The sequence below is a fragment of the Salvelinus fontinalis genome, chromosome 18, assembly GCF_029448725.1.
Source record: "Salvelinus fontinalis isolate EN_2023a chromosome 18, ASM2944872v1, whole genome shotgun sequence".
Taxonomy (NCBI): domain Eukaryota; kingdom Metazoa; phylum Chordata; class Actinopteri; order Salmoniformes; family Salmonidae; genus Salvelinus; species Salvelinus fontinalis.
This window is the reverse complement of record NC_074682.1, coordinates 47,055,288-47,074,113: the sequence shown is the minus strand read 5'-3', so window position 1 is coordinate 47,074,113 and position 18,826 is coordinate 47,055,288. Positions and strand designations below refer to the sequence as shown.

The 18,826-nt window shown below is 45.0% G+C and overlaps 1 protein-coding gene across 1 annotated transcript in view; it reads right to left on the bottom strand.

Annotated features, from left to right (window-relative positions):
- Positions 1–11,296: 11,296 nt before the first annotated feature.
- Positions 11,297–18,826, bottom strand: part of LOC129815649 (thioredoxin reductase 1, cytoplasmic-like) — a 29,805-nt gene continuing 22,275 nt past the window's right edge. Inside the window, exons 12-16 of the mRNA XM_055869638.1 lie at positions 16,581–16,737; positions 16,126–16,233; positions 14,225–14,320; positions 13,661–13,795; positions 11,297–13,089 (exon numbers count right to left, since the gene is read on the bottom strand). Of these exons, the coding sequence (XP_055725613.1) occupies positions 13,027–13,089; positions 13,661–13,795; positions 14,225–14,320; positions 16,126–16,233; positions 16,581–16,737 (559 nt within the window). The 3' untranslated portion in view covers positions 11,297–13,026. The remainder of the gene's footprint in view (positions 13,090–13,660; positions 13,796–14,224; positions 14,321–16,125; positions 16,234–16,580; positions 16,738–18,826) is intronic.

The following is an 18,826-nucleotide window of genomic DNA, read 5'->3' as shown; positions in this document are numbered from 1 at the left end:
TGTTAACTCTTTACTTTCCAGAAACATGGCTGGCACGTGGCATGGGTAATCATATGTTATACTGAACAAAAATATAGCAACATGAGCAGAAATAAAAACTTCAGACAGAGGAGTGTCTCTGTCTGTAATAAAGCCATTTTGTGGGGGGAAATTAATTCTGATTGGCTGGACCCCTGCTCCCCTGCCCAGTCATGTGAAATCCATAGATTAGGGCCTAATGCATTCATTTAAATTGACTGATTTCCTTAACTCAGTAAAATCTCTGAAATTGTTGCATGTTGCGTTTATATTTTTGTTCAATATACTTACACCCACAAAAGTTTAGTTGGTGAAATTGGGAAAGAAATATGAAGCATATTCAATGAACCAATGCAAATTAATTCCTGGTATAAAATGAATGACTACAGTGATATTTGAATAGGCCTGGGTTTATTTTTTCTGCAGCTAGATGTTAATGATCTAGCACCTATTGCACGCAAGCTACATAAGCAAGTAGGGTAATTACAGTGTAGACATTGTTACATATACCCAGGTAACAATCAGTTCTGGGCAATACACCACCGTTCACTACTACAGTGATATTTCAATTAACATTTTATGTCACATGCGCCGAATACAACACGTGTACACACCTTACAGTGAAATGCTTACTTACAAGCCAAGAAAGTATTTACTAAATAAACTGAAGTAAAAACATTTAAATAACAAATAATTAAAGAGCAACAAAAAAATAACAGTAACAAGTGTCACGAACGTCAAAGGTAGAGAGTGAGGACCAAGGCGCAGCGCGTGAAATGAACATCTTTTATTTAGAAGAGAACAAACACAAAACGAAACCACTTTAACAAAAATAACAAAACTGACGACCGTGAAGCTAAGAATGAACTAGTGCATACATGCAACATAGAACATCGACACAGACAATTACCCACAAACAGCTAAAGCCTATGGCTACCTTAAATATGGCTCCCAATCAGAGACAACAGAAATTAGCTGTTTCTAATTGGGAACCCATTCAGGCAACCATAGACTTTCCTAGACAACTACATACAACATTAAACCATCTATACACCTTAACCCTCTAAATCATACAACACCCTAGACAATACAAAAAACACACAAACTTCCCCATGTCACACCCTGACCTAACTAAAATAATAATGAAAACAAAGATATAAAGGCCAGGGCGTGACATAACCCCCCCCCCCTTAAGGTGCGAACTCCGGGCGCACCAGCACACAGTCTAGGGGAGGGTCTGGGTGGGCTTCCGTCCACGGTGGCGGCTCCGGCACTGGTCGTGGTCCCCACCCCACCACAGTCACTACCCGCCTCCGTAGCTTCCTCCAAATGGCCACCCTCCACATTAACCCCACTGGATGAAGGGGCAGCTCCGTACCAAGGGGCAGCTCCGTACCAAGGGGCAGCTCCGTACCAAGGGGCAGCTCCGTACTAAGGAGAAGCACCAGGATAAGGGGTAGCACCAGGATAAGGGGCAGCTCCGGACTGAGGGACGGCAGCTCCGGACTGAGGGACGGCAGCTCCGGACTGAGGGACGGCAGCTCCGGACTGAGGGACGGCAGCTCCGGACTGAGGGACGGCAGCTCCGGACTGAGGGACGGCAGCTCCGGACTGAGGGACGGCAGCTCCGGACTGAGGGACGGCAGCTCCGGACTGAGGAACGGATCCTGGCTGGATGACGGCTCTGGCGGAACCTGGCTGGACGGCTCTGGTGGATCCTGGCTGGACGGCTCATGGTTGGCTGACGGATCTGGCTGCTCATGGCTGGCTGACGGATCTGGCTGCTCATGGCTGGCTGACGGATCTGGCTGCTCATGGCTGGCTGACGGATCTGGCTGCTCATGGCTGGCTGACGGATCTGGCTGCTCATGGCTTGCTGACGGATCTGGCTGCTCATGGCTGGCTGACGGATCTGGCTGCTCATGGCTGGCTGACGGCTCTGGCAGATCCTGTCTGGTTGGCGGCTCTGGCAGATCCTGTCTGGTTGACGGCTCTGGCAGATCCTGTCTGGTTGGCGGCTCTGGCAGATCCTGTCTGGTTGGCGGCTCTGGCAGATCCTGTCTGGTTGGCGGCTCTGGCAGATCCTGTCTGGTTGGCGGCTCTGGCAGATCCTGACTGACGAATGGCTCTAGCGGCTCCTGACTGACGAACGGCTCTGACGGCTCGGGACAGACGGGCGGCTCTAATGGCTCGGGACAGACGGGCGGCTCTAATGGCGCTGGGTAGACGGATGGCTCTGATGGCGCTGGGTAGACGGATGGCTCAGATGGCGCTGGGTAGACGGATGGCTCAGATGGCGCTGGGTAGACGGATGGCTCAGATGGCGCTGGGTAGACGGATGGCTCAGATGGCGCTGGGTAGACGGATGGCTCAGATGGCGCTGGGTAGACGGATGGCTCAGATGGCGCTGGGTAGACGGATGGCTCAGATGGCGCTGGGTAGACGGATGGCTCAGATGGCGCTGGGTAGACGGATGGCTCAGATGGCGCTGGGTAGACGGATGGCTCAGATGGCACTGGGTAGACGGATGGCGCTGGGTAGACGGATGGCTCAGATGGCGCTGGGTAGACTGATGGCTCAGATGGCGCTTGGCAGACGGGCAGTTCAGGCATCGCTGTGCAGACGGCAGACTCTGGCCGGCTGAGGCGCACTGTAGGCCTGGTGCGTGGTGCCGGAACTGGTGTTACCGGGCTGGGGACACGCATCTCAGGGCTAGTGCGGGGAGAAGGAACAGGGCATACTGGACCCTGGGGACGCACATTAGGCCTAGTGCGTGGTGCCGGAACTGGTGGTACCGGGCTGGGGACACGCACCTCAGGGCTAGTGCGGGGAGCAGCAACAGGACGCACAGGACTCTGGGGACACACAGGAGGCTTGGTGCGTGGTGTAGGCACCGGTGGTAAAGGGCTGGAGACACGCACCATAGGGCTAGTGCGTGGAGGAGGCACTGGTGGTACTGGGTAGGGGCGGGGAGGTGGCGCCGGAAATACCGGACCGTGCATGCGTACTGGCTCCCTTGAGCACTGAGCCTGCCCAACCTTACCTGGTTGTATGCTCCCCGTCCCCGACCAGTGCGGGGAGGTGGAATAACCCGCACCGGGCTATGTAGGCGAACCGGGGACACCATGCGTAAGGCTGGTGCCATGTATGCCGGCCCGAGGAGACACCGGCCCAACGCACTGGTGATCAGATGCGTTGGGCCGGCTTCATGACATATGGCTCAACGCTCAATCTAGCCCTGCCGATACGTGGAGCTGGAATGTACCGAACCGGGCTATGCACGCATACAGGAGACACCATGCGCTCTACTGCGTAACACGGTGTCTGCCCGTACTCTCGCTCTCCACGGTAAGTACAGGGAGTAGGCGCAGGTTTCCTACCTGACTTCGCCACACTCCCTTTAAGGCCCCCCCCCAAGAAATTTTTGGGTTGTACTCACGGGCTTCCAGCCTTGTTTCTGTGCTGCTTCCTCATATCGCCTCCTCTCGGCTTTAGCTGCCTCCAGCTCTTCACGAGGAAGGCGATATTCTCCCGGTTGTGCCCAAGGCCCCTTACCATCCAGTATCTCCTCCCATGTCCATGAATCCTGTGTAGGTGGATCCTGTTGCCGCTTGACATGCCGCTTGATCCCGCATTGGTGGGTAATTCTGTCACGACCGTCAAAGGTAGAGAGTGAGGACCAAGGCGCAGCACGTGAAAAGAACATCTTCTTTTATTTAGAAGAGAACAAAGACAAAACGAAACCACTTTAACAAAAATAACAAAACTGACGACCGTGAAGCTAAGAATGAACTAGTGCATACATGCAACATAGAACATCGACATAGACAATTACCCACAAACAGCTAAAGCCTATGGCTACCTTAAATATGGCTCCCAATCAGAGACAACAGAAATCAGCTGTCTCTAATTGGGAACCCATTCAGGCAACCATAGACTTTCCTAGACAACTACATACAACATTAAACCATCTATACACCTTAACCCTCTAAACCATACAACACCCTAGACAATACAAAAAACACACAAACTTACCCATGTCACACCCTGACCTAACTAAAATAATAATGAAAACAAAGATATAAAGGCCAGGGCGTGACAACAAGGCTATATACAGGGGGTACCGGTACAGAGTCAATGTGCGGGGGCACCGGTTAGTCGAGGTAATATACATACTTAGTAGAGGTAAGAGTGACTATGCATAGATAATAATCAGAGAGTAGCAGCAGCAGGGAGGGGGGGGGGGGGGGGGGGGGGGTCAATGCAAATAGTTCCGGTAGCCATTTGATTAGCTGTTCAGGAATCTTATGGCTTGGGGATAGAATCTGTTAAGAAGCCTCTTGGACCTAGACTTGGCGCTCCGGTACAGCTTGCCGTGCGGTAGCAGAGAGAACAGTCTATGACTAGGGTGGCTGGAGTCTTTGGCATTTTTAGGGCTTTCCTCTTCTACCACTGGTATAGAGGTCCTGGCACCAGTGATGTAATGGGCCGTATGCACTAACCTCTGTAGTGCCTTGCAGTCGGAGGCTGAGCAGTTGCCATACCAGGCGGGGATGCAACCAGTCAGGATGCTCTCGATGGTTCAGCTCTAGAACCTTTTGAAGATCTAAGGACCCATGCCAAATCTTTTCAGTCTCCTGAGAGGGAATAAGTTTTGTCGTGCCTTCTTCATGACTGTCTTGGTGTGTTTGGACCATGATAGTTTGTTGGTGATGTGGACACCGTGTGTCCACATGTTGGTGATGTGGACACACAGTTCTCAACCTGCTCCACTACAGCCCCGTCAATGAGAATGGGGGCGTGCTCGGCCCTCCTTTTCCTGTAGTCCACAATCATCTCCTTTGTCTTGATCACGTTGAGGGAGAGGTTGTTATCCTGGCACCACCCGGCCAGGTCTCTGACCTCCTCCCTATAGGCTGTCTCGTCGTTGTCGGTGATCAGGCCTACCACTGTTGTGTCATCTTCAAACTTAATGACGGTGTTGGAGTCGTGCTTGGCCATGCAGTGAACAGGGAGTACAGGATGGGACTGAGCACGCACACCTGAGGGGCCCCCGTTTGGAGGATCAGCGTGGCAGATGTGTTGTTACCTACCCTTACCACCTGGGGGCGGCCTGTCAGGAAGTCCAGGATCCAGTTGCTGAGGAAGGTGTTTAGTCCCAGGGTCCTTAGCTTAGTGATGAGCTTTAAGGGCACTATGGTGTTGAACCGTGAGCTGTAGTCAATGAATAGCATTATTTTGTCCAGGTAGGGAAAGGGACAGTGTGGAGTGCAATAGAGATTGTGTCATCTGTGGATCTGTTGGGGCGGTATGCAAATTGGAGTGGGTCTAGGGTTTCTGTTATAATGGTCTTGATCTGAGCCATGACCAGCCTTTCAATATGTATAGGCCTTTTAGAAATGTATCAGTATTTGGCATGGGTTTATTTTTCTGCAGCTACCTCTAGTGGCTGACTAAACATCAGTAATAAAGGAAGATAATGATGTAGCACTTATTACATGTAAGCTACATAAGCAAGTATAATGTAATTACAGTGTAGACATGGTTATTAGCATACTTACATCTCACATACCTGCAGCATGTGTATATATATATATAACCCTCTTACCAATGGTGTGGATATATATACAACCATCTAGCTGTAGTTACAGCATACCAGTCAATGTACATATATTAGGGAGACACATTACATGGACATGCGGCTGTTAGACAGACTGAATCATTTGTGTTTGCTGATCAAATGACCATCCAGACATTTGGTATGTTCGCTTCCCCCTGGGTCTCAGGGCAGAAGGTCCTGAAAGGAGCCAGTGTGGGTTAGGAACCAAGTGAGTGATCAAACAACCACTTTTTTCCACTTACTCTGAAAGTAGTCTATGGCCCAGGAGAGAAAGCTGCGACCGAAAAATAACCCACCAGTACGTCTGGACCCATCATTTTGGAAAACACTGCTGTGAGGAACTTAAGGGAAAGTGTAATTGTAATGGGAGAGATTATTAAATACAAGGTTACATTTCTTAACCAATAAACATGGTTGGTGGGAGGACAGAGTAATAAAGCCATGATAGATTCTCAAAAAACTGTAAACAAGGCCTTTAGGAAAGGTGTTGAAATGTTCTTGCTCCACAATCAATAATCCGTTTGGCTATTTAAAACAAAACAAGACTTATGAAATAAAAGCAAAACCACACCATACTGTACATTATGTGCTTTAAAAAGTAATGCGCTTGTTGATTTGGACTACCCTTCGTGTAGCTTTCCCTCCCAGAGATTCAATGATTTGACTGTTATAGACACTAAACATCACATAGTTGGAGCATACAAACGTTTCTAACATATCTTTACCTTTGCCCTGCCTCCAAAGTCGACCTGTTACATAACACAAGAGAGACAAAAAAAATGATAAGCGTCTTCGATATTTGCCATTTTTGTTCTTGGGAATGTAAATCTCTAACATTGTTTTGGTTATTGGCATGATAGACTAGCAAGCCAGGGCAGTGTCTGCATTCCACCATAATACTTATTGTCAGTGCTTCATTCTGCTGTGTCAGACCACATCTGTCAGAGAACTGGAAGCGGCGGGAGAGCAGGGATGAGGAGAAAAGACAACTGCAAACCAGTTTCAAATACACAGAGAAAAAAATACGTCAATCATTAATACTGTTTTTGCCATCTTTACTGCAGAGCAAGCAGTATTTTAGTCATCATCTCAAAGTCAGCTACAACATCCCTTTTAGAGATGATTTGGGCATGAAATATGAAGTTTGCTAATTGGGGGACATTGACTAGTACTGGCCTTTGGTTACAAAATTGTCATTTTAGCAGTTGGTGGCAGTGGCTAGTTTAACTAAACCAAAGCATGGATTGCACTCTCTCTTTGTCCATAGACATTTCACATATGGCCCAATCATCCCTTTAACCCTGCAAGCTTGTATTTGAAAACGAAGGCCATGATGGTAAGGTGTAACTGTCACTCAAATGACAAGAAGGACAGCATCTGCTGTGGCAATAGTAGGTCAAAGGAGAAAGTGACACACATACACACACAGAGAGAGAGAGAGACCCAGAGAGAGATCGCGCTCCCTGGCATGGTCTCTCGCTCTGTGCTTGACACAGATCTGAGGCTGAGCACCCTTGTGATATTGTCGGGGCGTAAGAGCTCACTCACTCCCCTCTCTTCTTCCCTCCCCACCTCGTCCTCCTCCCCACCTCCTCCTCCATCAAGCCATCCCTCCTCCTCCTCTAAAAAATTACACTCTGTCCCAGGATTCATTGCAAACACATTTTTGTCCAGATGAGGTGAAGGGTCCATTTGTTTATGGGTAACATGTTCCCAGACAGTACAACAAACTGAGTGAATGGCTCCACATAATATGGGTAAATTAAAAACAAACTCAGTAGGATTACAAATATGGGGATGGTTTGGTCTCTATGCAAAGAATTTTTCAGCTCTTCGTGGACACCAGGTACTAGTGAAATTGTACTGTCCCCTACTGGACAACAATGATAAAACGGTGAAACATTGAGATGACAGAAAACGAGTTTGTAGCTGAAATTGTTACTCATTTTACATCTGTACTTATTTGCTATTAGTCATCTAACGCTCACATAGAATGGTCGGTAGAATGGTCACACTTTAAAGCTGTAATGTGCAACTTTTTGTGCCACCCAACCAAATTACATTAGAAACTGGAATTATAGATCTGTCACTCTCATTGAACGCAAGTCTAAAGAAATCAGTAGATCTGCACTATTTCTATGATTCCCGGCTTTGTGCACCAGCTTCAAACAACTGAAAATATTTTTGGTTACTGAAAATACATTTCACAGCAGTTTGCACAATGATTCTCTACACATTGCTTGTTTTGCCACAAACTGAAAAAATAGAATTTGATCAACCGGGAAATGGCAGAGCGATTTATGAATATTGCTCTTTAAAACTAGCGTATAAATGCATCTTATAAAGACTCAAGGAAGCATTCGTAAGATCTTTATTAGGCCTATGTAAAATGCATCACTCTATATAGAACCTTGACTTTTCATGAGCAAGTTTGAAAGCACCAGCAGAGGACGCTTGAGTCCATACACCGCACCCTGTCATTGTTCGAACCATAGAGAGAATCACAGGAAGAGGTACATTACGCAGAAATAAGAAATGATCACTCCACTCATACTAGATATAAACTCAGCATAAAAATAAATGTCCTCTCGCCATCTTGTGTTTATGTGTTTATTGTGTTTATTTTCAGCAAACTTAACATGTGTAAATATGTGTATGAACATAACAAGAATCAACAACTGAAAAAGATCCACAGACATGTGACTAACCGAAATGGAATAATGTGTCCCTGAACAAAGGGGGTGTCAAAATCAAAAGTCTCCTCCTCATGGACAGGACCAGATTTGCCAGTTCTTGCTGTGAGATGTTACCCTACTCATCCACCAAGGCACTTGCAAGTTCCCAGACATTTCTAGGGGGAATGGCCCTAGCCCTCACCCTCTGATCCAACAGGTCCCAGATGTGCTCAATGGGATTGAGATCCGGGCTCTTTGCTGGCCATGGCAGAACACTGACATTCCTGTCTTGCAGGAAATGCCGCACAGAACTAGCAATATGGCTGGTGGCGTTGTCATGCTGGAGGGTCATGTCAGGAGATTGCCTGCAATGACAACAAGCTCAGTCCGATGATGCTGTGACACACCGCCCCAGACCATGACGGACCCTCCACCTCCAAACCGCTCCAGAGGCCTCGGTGTAACGCTCATTCCTTCGACGATAAACGCAAATCCGACCATCACCCCTGGTGTGACAAAACCATGACTCGTCAGTGAAGAGCACTTTTTGCCAGTCCTGTCTGGTTCAGCGACGGTGGGTTTGTGCCCATAGACAACGTTGTTGCCAGTGATATCTGGTGAGGACCTGCCTTACAACAGGCCTACAAGCCCTCAGTCCAGCCTTTCTCAGCCTATTGCGGACAGTGTGAGCACTGATGGAGGGATTGTGCGTTCCTGGTGTAACTCCTATCTCGCAGGTGTGATGCTCGGATGTACCGATCCTGTGCAGGTGTTGTTTCACGTGGTCTGCCACTGCGAGGAAGATCAGCTGTCCATCCTGTCTCCCTGTAGCGCTGTCCGTCCTGTCTCCCTGTAGCTCTGTCTTGGGCGTCTCACAGTACGGACATTGCAATTTATTGCCCTGGCCACATCTGCAGTCCTCATGCCTCCTTGCAGCATGCCTAAGGCATGTTTACACAGATGAGCAGGGACCCTGGGCATCTTTCTTTTGGTGTTTTTCAGAGTCAGTAGAAAGGCCTCTTTACTGTCCTAAGTTTTCATAACTGTGACCTTAATTGCCAAACGTTTGTAAGCTGATAGTGTCTTAACGACCGTTACACAGATGCATGTTCATTAATTGTTTATGGTTCATTGAACAAGCATGGGAAACAGTGTTTAAACCCTTTACAATGCAGATCTGTGAAGTTATTTGGATTTTTACGAATTATTTTGAAAGACAGGGTCCTGAAAAAGGGACGTTTCTTTTTTTGCCGAGTTTAGTTCCTGAGTCACTGATGCAGGATGAGTCGGTGACAGCTCAAGGAAGTCTTAAAAACATTTAGTTCTACTTGTAATAAACCAAACGGCATTACCTGTTCAGTTTTCAATGCAAAGTACTAAGCATACTGTATATGTCCATTGAATGTAATCAAGTTAATGACTGATGATTGTTTGAGTCTAAGATTAACAAAAGGCCACATGAAACCTGTACTAATAGTCCAACATGTTTCAACACAAGACTCCATTACAACAGAGGTGGTTAGGGTATTATTTGCAGTGAGGCAGGAATAACATGACTTGTCATTGTGAGTCACAGAAGTTGTCGGCTGTTTTCTGGTAACAATCACAGAGCACGCAAAGTTCGAGGTCACTTTATCTAGCCCGCCTTAGGTACATTTCCTTCTGTACCATAAAGGTATGGGAGAAAATCAATAGGAGACCAAATGTTAAGTGGTTTTTGGGTCTTTGTACAGTATGTTTGCAATCCTTGACAACTTAATTCTCAGTGAGAGGAACAGGCCTTGTTCTTTATAAATATGGGCCCTGATCTCAAAAAGATAGAACAGGACTAGAAAAGTTTACTTACGAATTTATTCAACCCCTTTGGACTATTCAGGTATGTTGCCACAGATTTCTAGTAACTGACATGAATTACTCTATCACCTTAAATAAACTCTGGGAACAGGTTGATTAACAGAGGGATGGAGCTCAGTGTTTGTTTGAAGAGCTCTCAATGATAAACAGACAAAATAATTGAATCATATCTCCGGTAGATTGCTTTTCAATTCAACTGAGGGACTATAAAGTTAATTAAAATTCAAAGACCAGAGTTGTCATGGCAGCATGTGCAGGTGACACCGTTTACACACCCAAAGCGAAAAACAGAACCACTAAACCCAACAAAAGCTTCACACCAGTCCAGGCTCTTTTGATCATGACCGCCACTAACTGGATGAATAGACCATAGCAATTGATACACAAATCTGAACGGAAATACCCCATTATACATTTTTCAAAACGTCCTTGTCTGATATATAGGGAAATGAATGGGAGCCCACTTCAACGTGGTTTGATCGACTGTACCGATGTGGACGACGAATGAAGAGGATTCAAATAATCTCATCACTATGAAAACAGCACACCCACCTTGTACTGAAAAACAGTTCTCAGCAAACAGAATATTGGTTTTCCTAAAAATGTACCTCAGTTCAAATGTTTCAATATAATATTTCTGAAATGTACAAGTTCAAGAATACAGGTTGAAGACCAATTGGGACAATATACACATTTCCCCCTCCCAATACACCTACTTATGGTTTATGATATGCAAGTAATGAAGTGCTGATATAGTCTAGTCACAGATCTGTTTGTGCCAGGACAAACTGATCGAGTGTAAGCCACATTGCTGGTCCTTTCCAGTAAGGAGGAAACGCCATTGCAAACTGATAAGACTTTTTAACACACCCGATTCCCGGTTATGAACCCTGATCTTATCTCAGGAAATTAAGAGGCAGGTTGCTAAGGAACGCCCAAACACCCGATATTTCCTTAGGTACTTTCCTGTAAACCAGACATGCTCTTCTCGCATGCACAAGATTACCCCATCAACCACTAAAGGCAACCCACTAGGCAACCACACGGAACAGGTCGTTTCATGATAGAAGCAAAAATAAAAGTAACATCTTAAATTTCACTGACACAAACAAAAGAGTCAAGACGATAGTTTGCATGTTGACATTGTCTTTCAAGACTTTAATAAAAGTAATCTACAAAAACGGTGATACCAGTGAAGCAGTCATTTATACATTTTGACCGGTGTCACTGCTCAACAGTAGGCAGAAAATAACTCTTAAATACTGTCCTCTACCAGATTGGATACATTTTACATACACAACACAGAGGCAAACAAAACAGCAAGATCAAACTGATACAATAGAAGCATTTATTTAATTATCCACTGAACTTTTAAAGTGTGTGTGCGTGTGTGTCAAATATATAAAATAAATCACTACAATTCATGTTTTATGTATTCAGTTATTGGAATTACTAACAGTGTTTTCTGAAGCAGGACAGAGATTTGAATGATGGTTCAGAGGCTCTTTCTTTTGACTTCTCCTACATGCACCTTTCTGGTTAACACTTTGGTAGAAGTTGGAATTGGGAGTCGTCTTTAAATCTAAAGTCGACGATCCCGATGTGGAGAAACGGCAAGTTCGACACCATGAGAAATACTGATATTTAAAAATGTATATTTTTAAACATTCATTGCCCCACATTAAACTTGATTTCAATTTTCCATTTCTGAGATATCGGACAATATACACTTCTGATGAGAAATAATGTCTGGAATGTTGATGGCTTGCCAGAGAAGAGACGTGATGACAAAAGAATATAAACATATCTTAGGACATAATAGTTAACTTCCACCGAGTAAAAATGACCAGGCGTTTCCACCACACTGGATCAGAGAATTATTGTATCCATTCAGTCAAACCCTGGATGTGTGCTAGCTGTTGTTAACATACTACAGGAGTCATTATACGCAAGTGTGTATATATGTAGACGTGTGTATAAATGTATCTGCATATATATATATATATATATATATATATATCTATATATATATATACATACAGTATATCACAAAAGTGAGTACACCCCTCACATTTTTGTAAATATTTGAGTATATCTTTTCATGTGACAACACTGAAGAAATGACACTTTTGTACTCACTTTTGTTGCCAGCGGTTTAGACATTAATGGCTGTGTTGAGTTATTTTGAGGGGATAGCAAATTTACACTGCTATACAAGCTGTACACTCAATACTTTACATTGTAGCAAAGTGTCATTTCTTCAGTGTTGTCACACGAAAAGATATACTCAAATATTTACAAAAATGTGAGGGGTGTACTCACTTTTGTGATATTCTGTGTATATATATATATATGTGGGTGTTTAAGTTTGGACGAAGGGTTCGGTTCACCCCTGGTGTCTTTGGACAGAGGGACATCAGTTCTAGCCCACCACAGTGATTGGGTTAAGGGCCAGCACGTCAAACAGCACTCACCCATCCCTAGAGAGGGGTGGTGCGCCTCTGAGGAAGACACACACAGGGTGCATTGTGAAAGCAGCAGAGTAACCCCGCTATCTAGCAGGCTGTCCCATAGATAGTTAATCACCTCGTATTATGTTGTCTTTTATGTCCACGCTACAGGCCCCCTCAGAGCATTTATTGGCTCAATCCTACAGACAGTATTATACTGACCCACTGTTTCATCCGTTCAGACTCCCCCCCCCCCCCCCCCCCCCGTTTCTGATCACCGTATTGGTTTTTCCTGAGAAGTGATTGGTCTTGGGTATAGAATTTGAGGGGGCCAGGTTGGCGCAGAGCTACGAGGTGAGAGATCTAATATGGAGAACAGGACAGCCCGTTAAACAAGCAGGGTTTAACCTCAGCAGCCCGTCTGGGTGATGTTACCGCCCGAGCTCTTGGTCACCTCCATGGTGGTGAAGATCTGGAAGAGAAGAAGAAGCAGAAAGACCGTTGAGATCTGCATCGTAGCGAGGTGGCACGACTCGTTCACAATAATTGTTTTTAATGGTCAGAGCCAAGCTCAAACCATAGAGATGGATAGAGGGTGCGCTTGCAACAAAATACTGATGTCATTAGCCTTGAACATTACGTAGTTACCTATGACAGGGGTTCTCAAAGTGGGGTCCGCGGACAAAGTACTGCAGTGGTCCGCTGCTAGATCTCAATATTATATATATATATATTTTTTTTTAAATAAGTATTAAAAGATTAAACAGACTTTGGCCAAGGAATCTGTGAAATAAGTTTAGAGGGTGTAACACAATGCAATGTAATATTATGAATCTACAATGCATGTTGTTAACCCTGGGAAACATGGGCCTGGGGGCTCACTGGGTTAACTGAGTATGAAACCACTTTTTTGCACCGTGGAGAGACTTATTATACCTGCCACCACATGTATATATAATTCTTTTTTTTTAGGGGGGGGGGGGGGTCTCAGGGTCTCAGTCGGTAGAGCATAGTGCCTGCAGCTGGTCTGGGATCAGTCTTACCTCAGCGCAGGTGGGGTGTATGCCAACGGTGTTGTCCAGCTGCTCTTTGGTCAGGCCACATTTCATGGCCACGCCAAAGCCCTGCGTCACCTCTCCCGCATTGGGCCCCAAGTAATGGAACCCGATCACACGGTCCTGCAGGGAGAGAGAGAGGGGTGTTACAGGGTCTGATAGATCAAGTATATCGGTAATGTACTATTTTGTTATGTTAGCCAGACCCTGCATGGAGGAACTTGTGATCGTCTTCAACATGGGCTATTGAATTTCACATACGTGGCTGTTATTCTAGAATAGCTTTCAGAAACAAGTGACAATGGTTTCGCATTGTCAGGGTGGAAGTCTTTTGTTCCCATTTGTATTTATTTCACCTTTATTTAAACTAGGTAGGCCAGTTGAGAACAAGTTCTCATTTACAATGAGAATGTCATTTGTCTGGCTCCCAGACATCCTCTGTTTTCAATGGGAGAAAGTCTGAACTCTATACGGTGAAATAAGTGACAATAATTGCCGTATCTATGAATTAAAACAGGTAGTCAGGTAAGTTTGGAAAGAGGGTGTTCTTACATTGTCCAATTTATTACAGATGATCTTTGAGTAGCACTTGTTGTTGTCCCTGTCGGGGACGGTGAACTCCAGAGGCCAGAAGAGACTGTGGTACACCTACACAGTTTACAAGGACATTAAATGCACATACCGTAATGGAAGAATAACATGCATTTTATTAATAAGGAAAAAATGTCTGTTAAGTATCAGTTAGAAAAGTTGAAGGAAATCATAAGTGAACAAAGAACCAGAACTCTGGTTTTCCACTGTCTAATAGCTAGCCGTTTTACATGGTGTGTCAAAGGCTTTGTTCCAGTGTCCACATTTCAACTGGTATGCTAGCTAGAGTGCATATCCGAGCAGAGCCAACATGTCAGTTGATATCGGTCCAATATGTATTATTCAGTGCCAGTGGGCTGCGAGTGTGTGTGATGTGGCTGAAGTACCAATCAGGGCCTAAAACTAACTTTGGCTACCAGCCACTGTGGCAGGTAGATAAAAAAATATATATCTACCAGTCACTCAGACTTTTTTTAACCAGACAATTTTGTGTTTCCATAAGTACATTTTTTTTACATAATTTTTTTAAGCTTGACATACTTAGTAATCTTTCTAAAACAAGAAATATATTACTAGTAAGATAATGTGGTATATTGCTTAACTCAATTTTATGTGACCTGTCTTTTAACCAAAATATCACAGAGACAAAAACGCAGCTGCCCCTCTAAGCTTACCTAGGTAACGGGGCCAATAGTCATGTGTGCCTGTGAGGAATCTCAATAGCAGAGGCCAATTGATGTCTCTTTGCTAGCAGTAGAAGCAAACTCAAACATTGAAAAACAATGTAGCTTATGTAATGTATACTGAACAAAAATATAAAAATGTAAAAGTGTTGGTCCCACGTTTCATGAGATGAAATAAAAGATCCCATCAAATTTTCCAAAGCTTATTTCTCAAACTTTGGGAACAAAAGTTTGTTGACATCCCTGTTAGTGAGCATTTCTGCTTTGCCAAGATAACCCATCCACCTGACAGGTGTGGCATATCAAGAAACGGATTAAACAGCATGATCATTACACATGTGCACCTTGTGCTGGGGCCTTTTTGTTTTTTTTAACACTAAATGTGCAGTTTTGCCACACATGTCTCAAGTTGAGAGCGTGCCAGATAATTGAATGTTAATTTATTTCTCTACCATAAGTCACCTCCAATATAATTTTGGAGAATTTGGCAGTTGTCCAACCGGCCTTACAACGTGTAACCAGCTACCCGGACAGCTGATGAAACAGAGGAGTATCTCTGTCTGTAATAAAGCCCTTGTGGGGTTAAACTCATTCTGATTGGCTGGCCCACCCATGGCTGCATCCCTGCCCAGTTAGGCCCTAATCTATGGATTTCACATAACACATTTAGGGCTTAACGATATCCTTGTATGAACTAAGTCAGTAAGATCTTTGAAATTGTTGCATGTTGGGTTTATATTTTTTGTTCAGTATAAATAGCCAAGAAACACAAGGAAAGTCTCAATTCAGTACACTTCAGTAAATTAGACCAACTTTAATGCGCATTGCTTCTAAAAACAAATATTTGTTGTGCGCACAGCCCCCCAGTGTTGCTGCACGAGAAGGGATAGCTATAATGTTAGGATTCTTATTTCTTTGTGCATTACCAAATATGAAACAAAACGGCAGAAATACTTCTACTGCAGCATTTATTTTGCTATAAAATCACAACTCACATGTGGCCATACTTGACTTTTGACTATTTTTTATGAAATACTCCCACTGTATAGCCCCGAGTGTGACCACCGACCAACGTGGACAGTGAATTAGACATTCTTACCCGCAAATGCCAAAATCTACACATATTTGTCAGGGTTACCACTAGGCTGGAAGTGGAGCGTGTGTTGCGTCAGTAGCTACCTCCAGGTTGTCTTGGCCGTACAGCTCCAGAGCTTTCTCCTCAGACAGCCCACAGGCGCCATACTCCAGAGGGGTGAACACCGTGGTGGGAACATTCACGTAGTCACACTGCACACAAAATTCAACCGCAATTAATAACAATTTACTGTCTGTACCTGGTGGTGTCACATCAGAGGTTCACCAGGCAAAATATCCTACTGTATGATAGAAGCTAGGGAAAAACGGTACATGGTTTCTTCTAGTTTATACATTTTAGGTGGGGCGCAAAGACCCCACCACATAACACCAACGAGGGTCAAGATCCATATTTTCTTTTGAAAGAAACAAGCTAATCTCCTCAAAGCAGGCACAGAGATAGTACTGCCGGAGGGCCACACTGTCAATCTGCTATGGTCTACCAATAGAAAATGGCAACTCCCAGGGGGTAAATTGAAGGCCCGCTGTCTGACAATTACCTTGAGCGAGGCGCCCGCGTACAGACGGCGTGCCAGCAGCTTGCCAGCCTGGATAGCCACGGGCGTCAGCTCCCACTTGCCCTCCAGGATGTCTCCAATGGCGTAGATGTGCGGCACGTTGGTCTGCTCCTCGTCGTTCACCGGGATCTTACCATTCCTGGGGAAGGCGGAGAAAGAGTGGAAGCTTAGCGTGGGGAACATGACTGGCGACTCCCATCTGACTAATTTTAGATCCCCAATCACCAAAATAAATAACGAAACCGTCAGGGAGAATCTGAAATTCATTTAGATACTATAAGAACACGACAAACTATGGCAAATGTGTAGAATTGCATGAAGTTACCTTTAAAAATGCAAATGTTCTCAGCCCCATGGCAAAATTATCTTTAAAAACGACAGCATTTTAGAGGGCTATGCCCACGTCACACCCACCACCTAAACACCATTTTGATCCTGGAAAAACCGGTGTGCCATTGTATTTGCATAATCTGATATCTGACCATACAACACAACTCTGACCAGGTCTAGAGTGTGTTTGGACAGAATGTGTGTGTGCGCGTCTATACAAGACGGGCCGCCCCCAGGTGGTGAGGGTAGGTAACAACATCTCCACCCCGCTGATCCTCAACACTGGGGCCCCACAAGGGTGCGTTCTGAGCCCTCTCCTGTACTCCCTGTTCACCCACGACTGCGTGGCCATGCACGCCTCCAACTCAATCATCAAGTTTGCGGACGACACTACAGTGGTAGGCTTGATTACCAACAACGACGAGACGGCCTACAGGGAGGAGGTGAGGGCCCTCGGAGTGTGGTGTCAGGAAAATAACCTCACACTCAACGTCAAAAAAACAAAGGAGATGATTGTGGACTTCAGGAAACAGCAGAGGGAGCACCCCCCTATCCACATCGACGGTACAGTAGTGGAGAGGGTAGTAAGTTTTAAGTTCCTCGGCGTACACATCACGGACAAACTGAAATGGTCCACCCACACAGACAGCGTTGTGAAGAAGGCGCAGCAGGGCCTCTTCAACCTCAGGAGGCTGAAGAAACTTCTACAGATGCACAATCAAGAGCATCCTGTCGGGCTGTATCACCGCCTGGTACGGCAACTGCTCCGCCCACAACCGTAAGGCTCTCCAGAGGGTAGTGAGGGCTGCACAACGCATCACCGGGGGCAACCTACCTGCCCTCCAGGACACCTACACCACCCGATGTCACAGGAAGGCCAAAAAGATCATCAAGGACAACAACCACCCGAGCCACTGCCTGTTCACCCCGCTATCATCCAGAAGGCGAGGTCAGTACAGGTGCATCAAAGCTGGGACCGAGAGACAGAAAAACAGCTTCTATCTCAAGGCCATCAGACTGTTAAACAGCCACCACTAACATTGAGTGGCTTCTGCCAACATACTGACTCAACTCCAGCCACTTTAATAATGGAAATTGATGGAAATTGATGTAAAAATGTATCACTAGCCACTTTAAACAATGCCACTTAATATAATGTTTACATACCCTACATTACTCCTCTCATATGTATATGTATATACTGTACTCTATATCATCTACTGCATCTTGCCATCTTTATGTAATACATGTATCACTAGTCACTTTAAACTACGCCAATTTATGTTTATATACCCTACATTACTCATCTCATTTATTTATTTTATTTATTTTACCGTTATTTTACCAGGTAAGTTGACTGAGAACACGTTCTCATTTGCAGCAACGACCTGGGGAATAGTTACAGAGGAGAGGAGGGGGATGAATGAGCCAATTGTAAACATATGTATATCATATGTATATCATATGTATATACTGTACTCTATACCATCTACTGCATCTTGCCCATGCCGTTCTGTACCATCCCTCATTCATATATCTTTATGTACATATTCTTTATCCCTTTACACTTGTGTGTATAAGGTAGTAGTTGTGAAATTGTTAGGTTAGATTACTCATTGGTTATTACTGCATTGTCGGAACTAGAGGCACAAGCATTTCGCTACACTCGCATTAACATCTGCTAACCATGTGTATGTGACAAATAAAATTTGATAATTTGATTAAAAACTAGTAATTTCTCTGTTATTCATTAGAAAATTCACTTCTGTCAATAATCCCTCCTACACGACACGTAGTGCAACCCCGTAAACGACACGTAGTGCAACCCCGTAAACAACACGTAGTGCAACCCCGGTGCCCCTTCAGCCATATGTCAGTCAGCCCCGTGTTAAAATGCT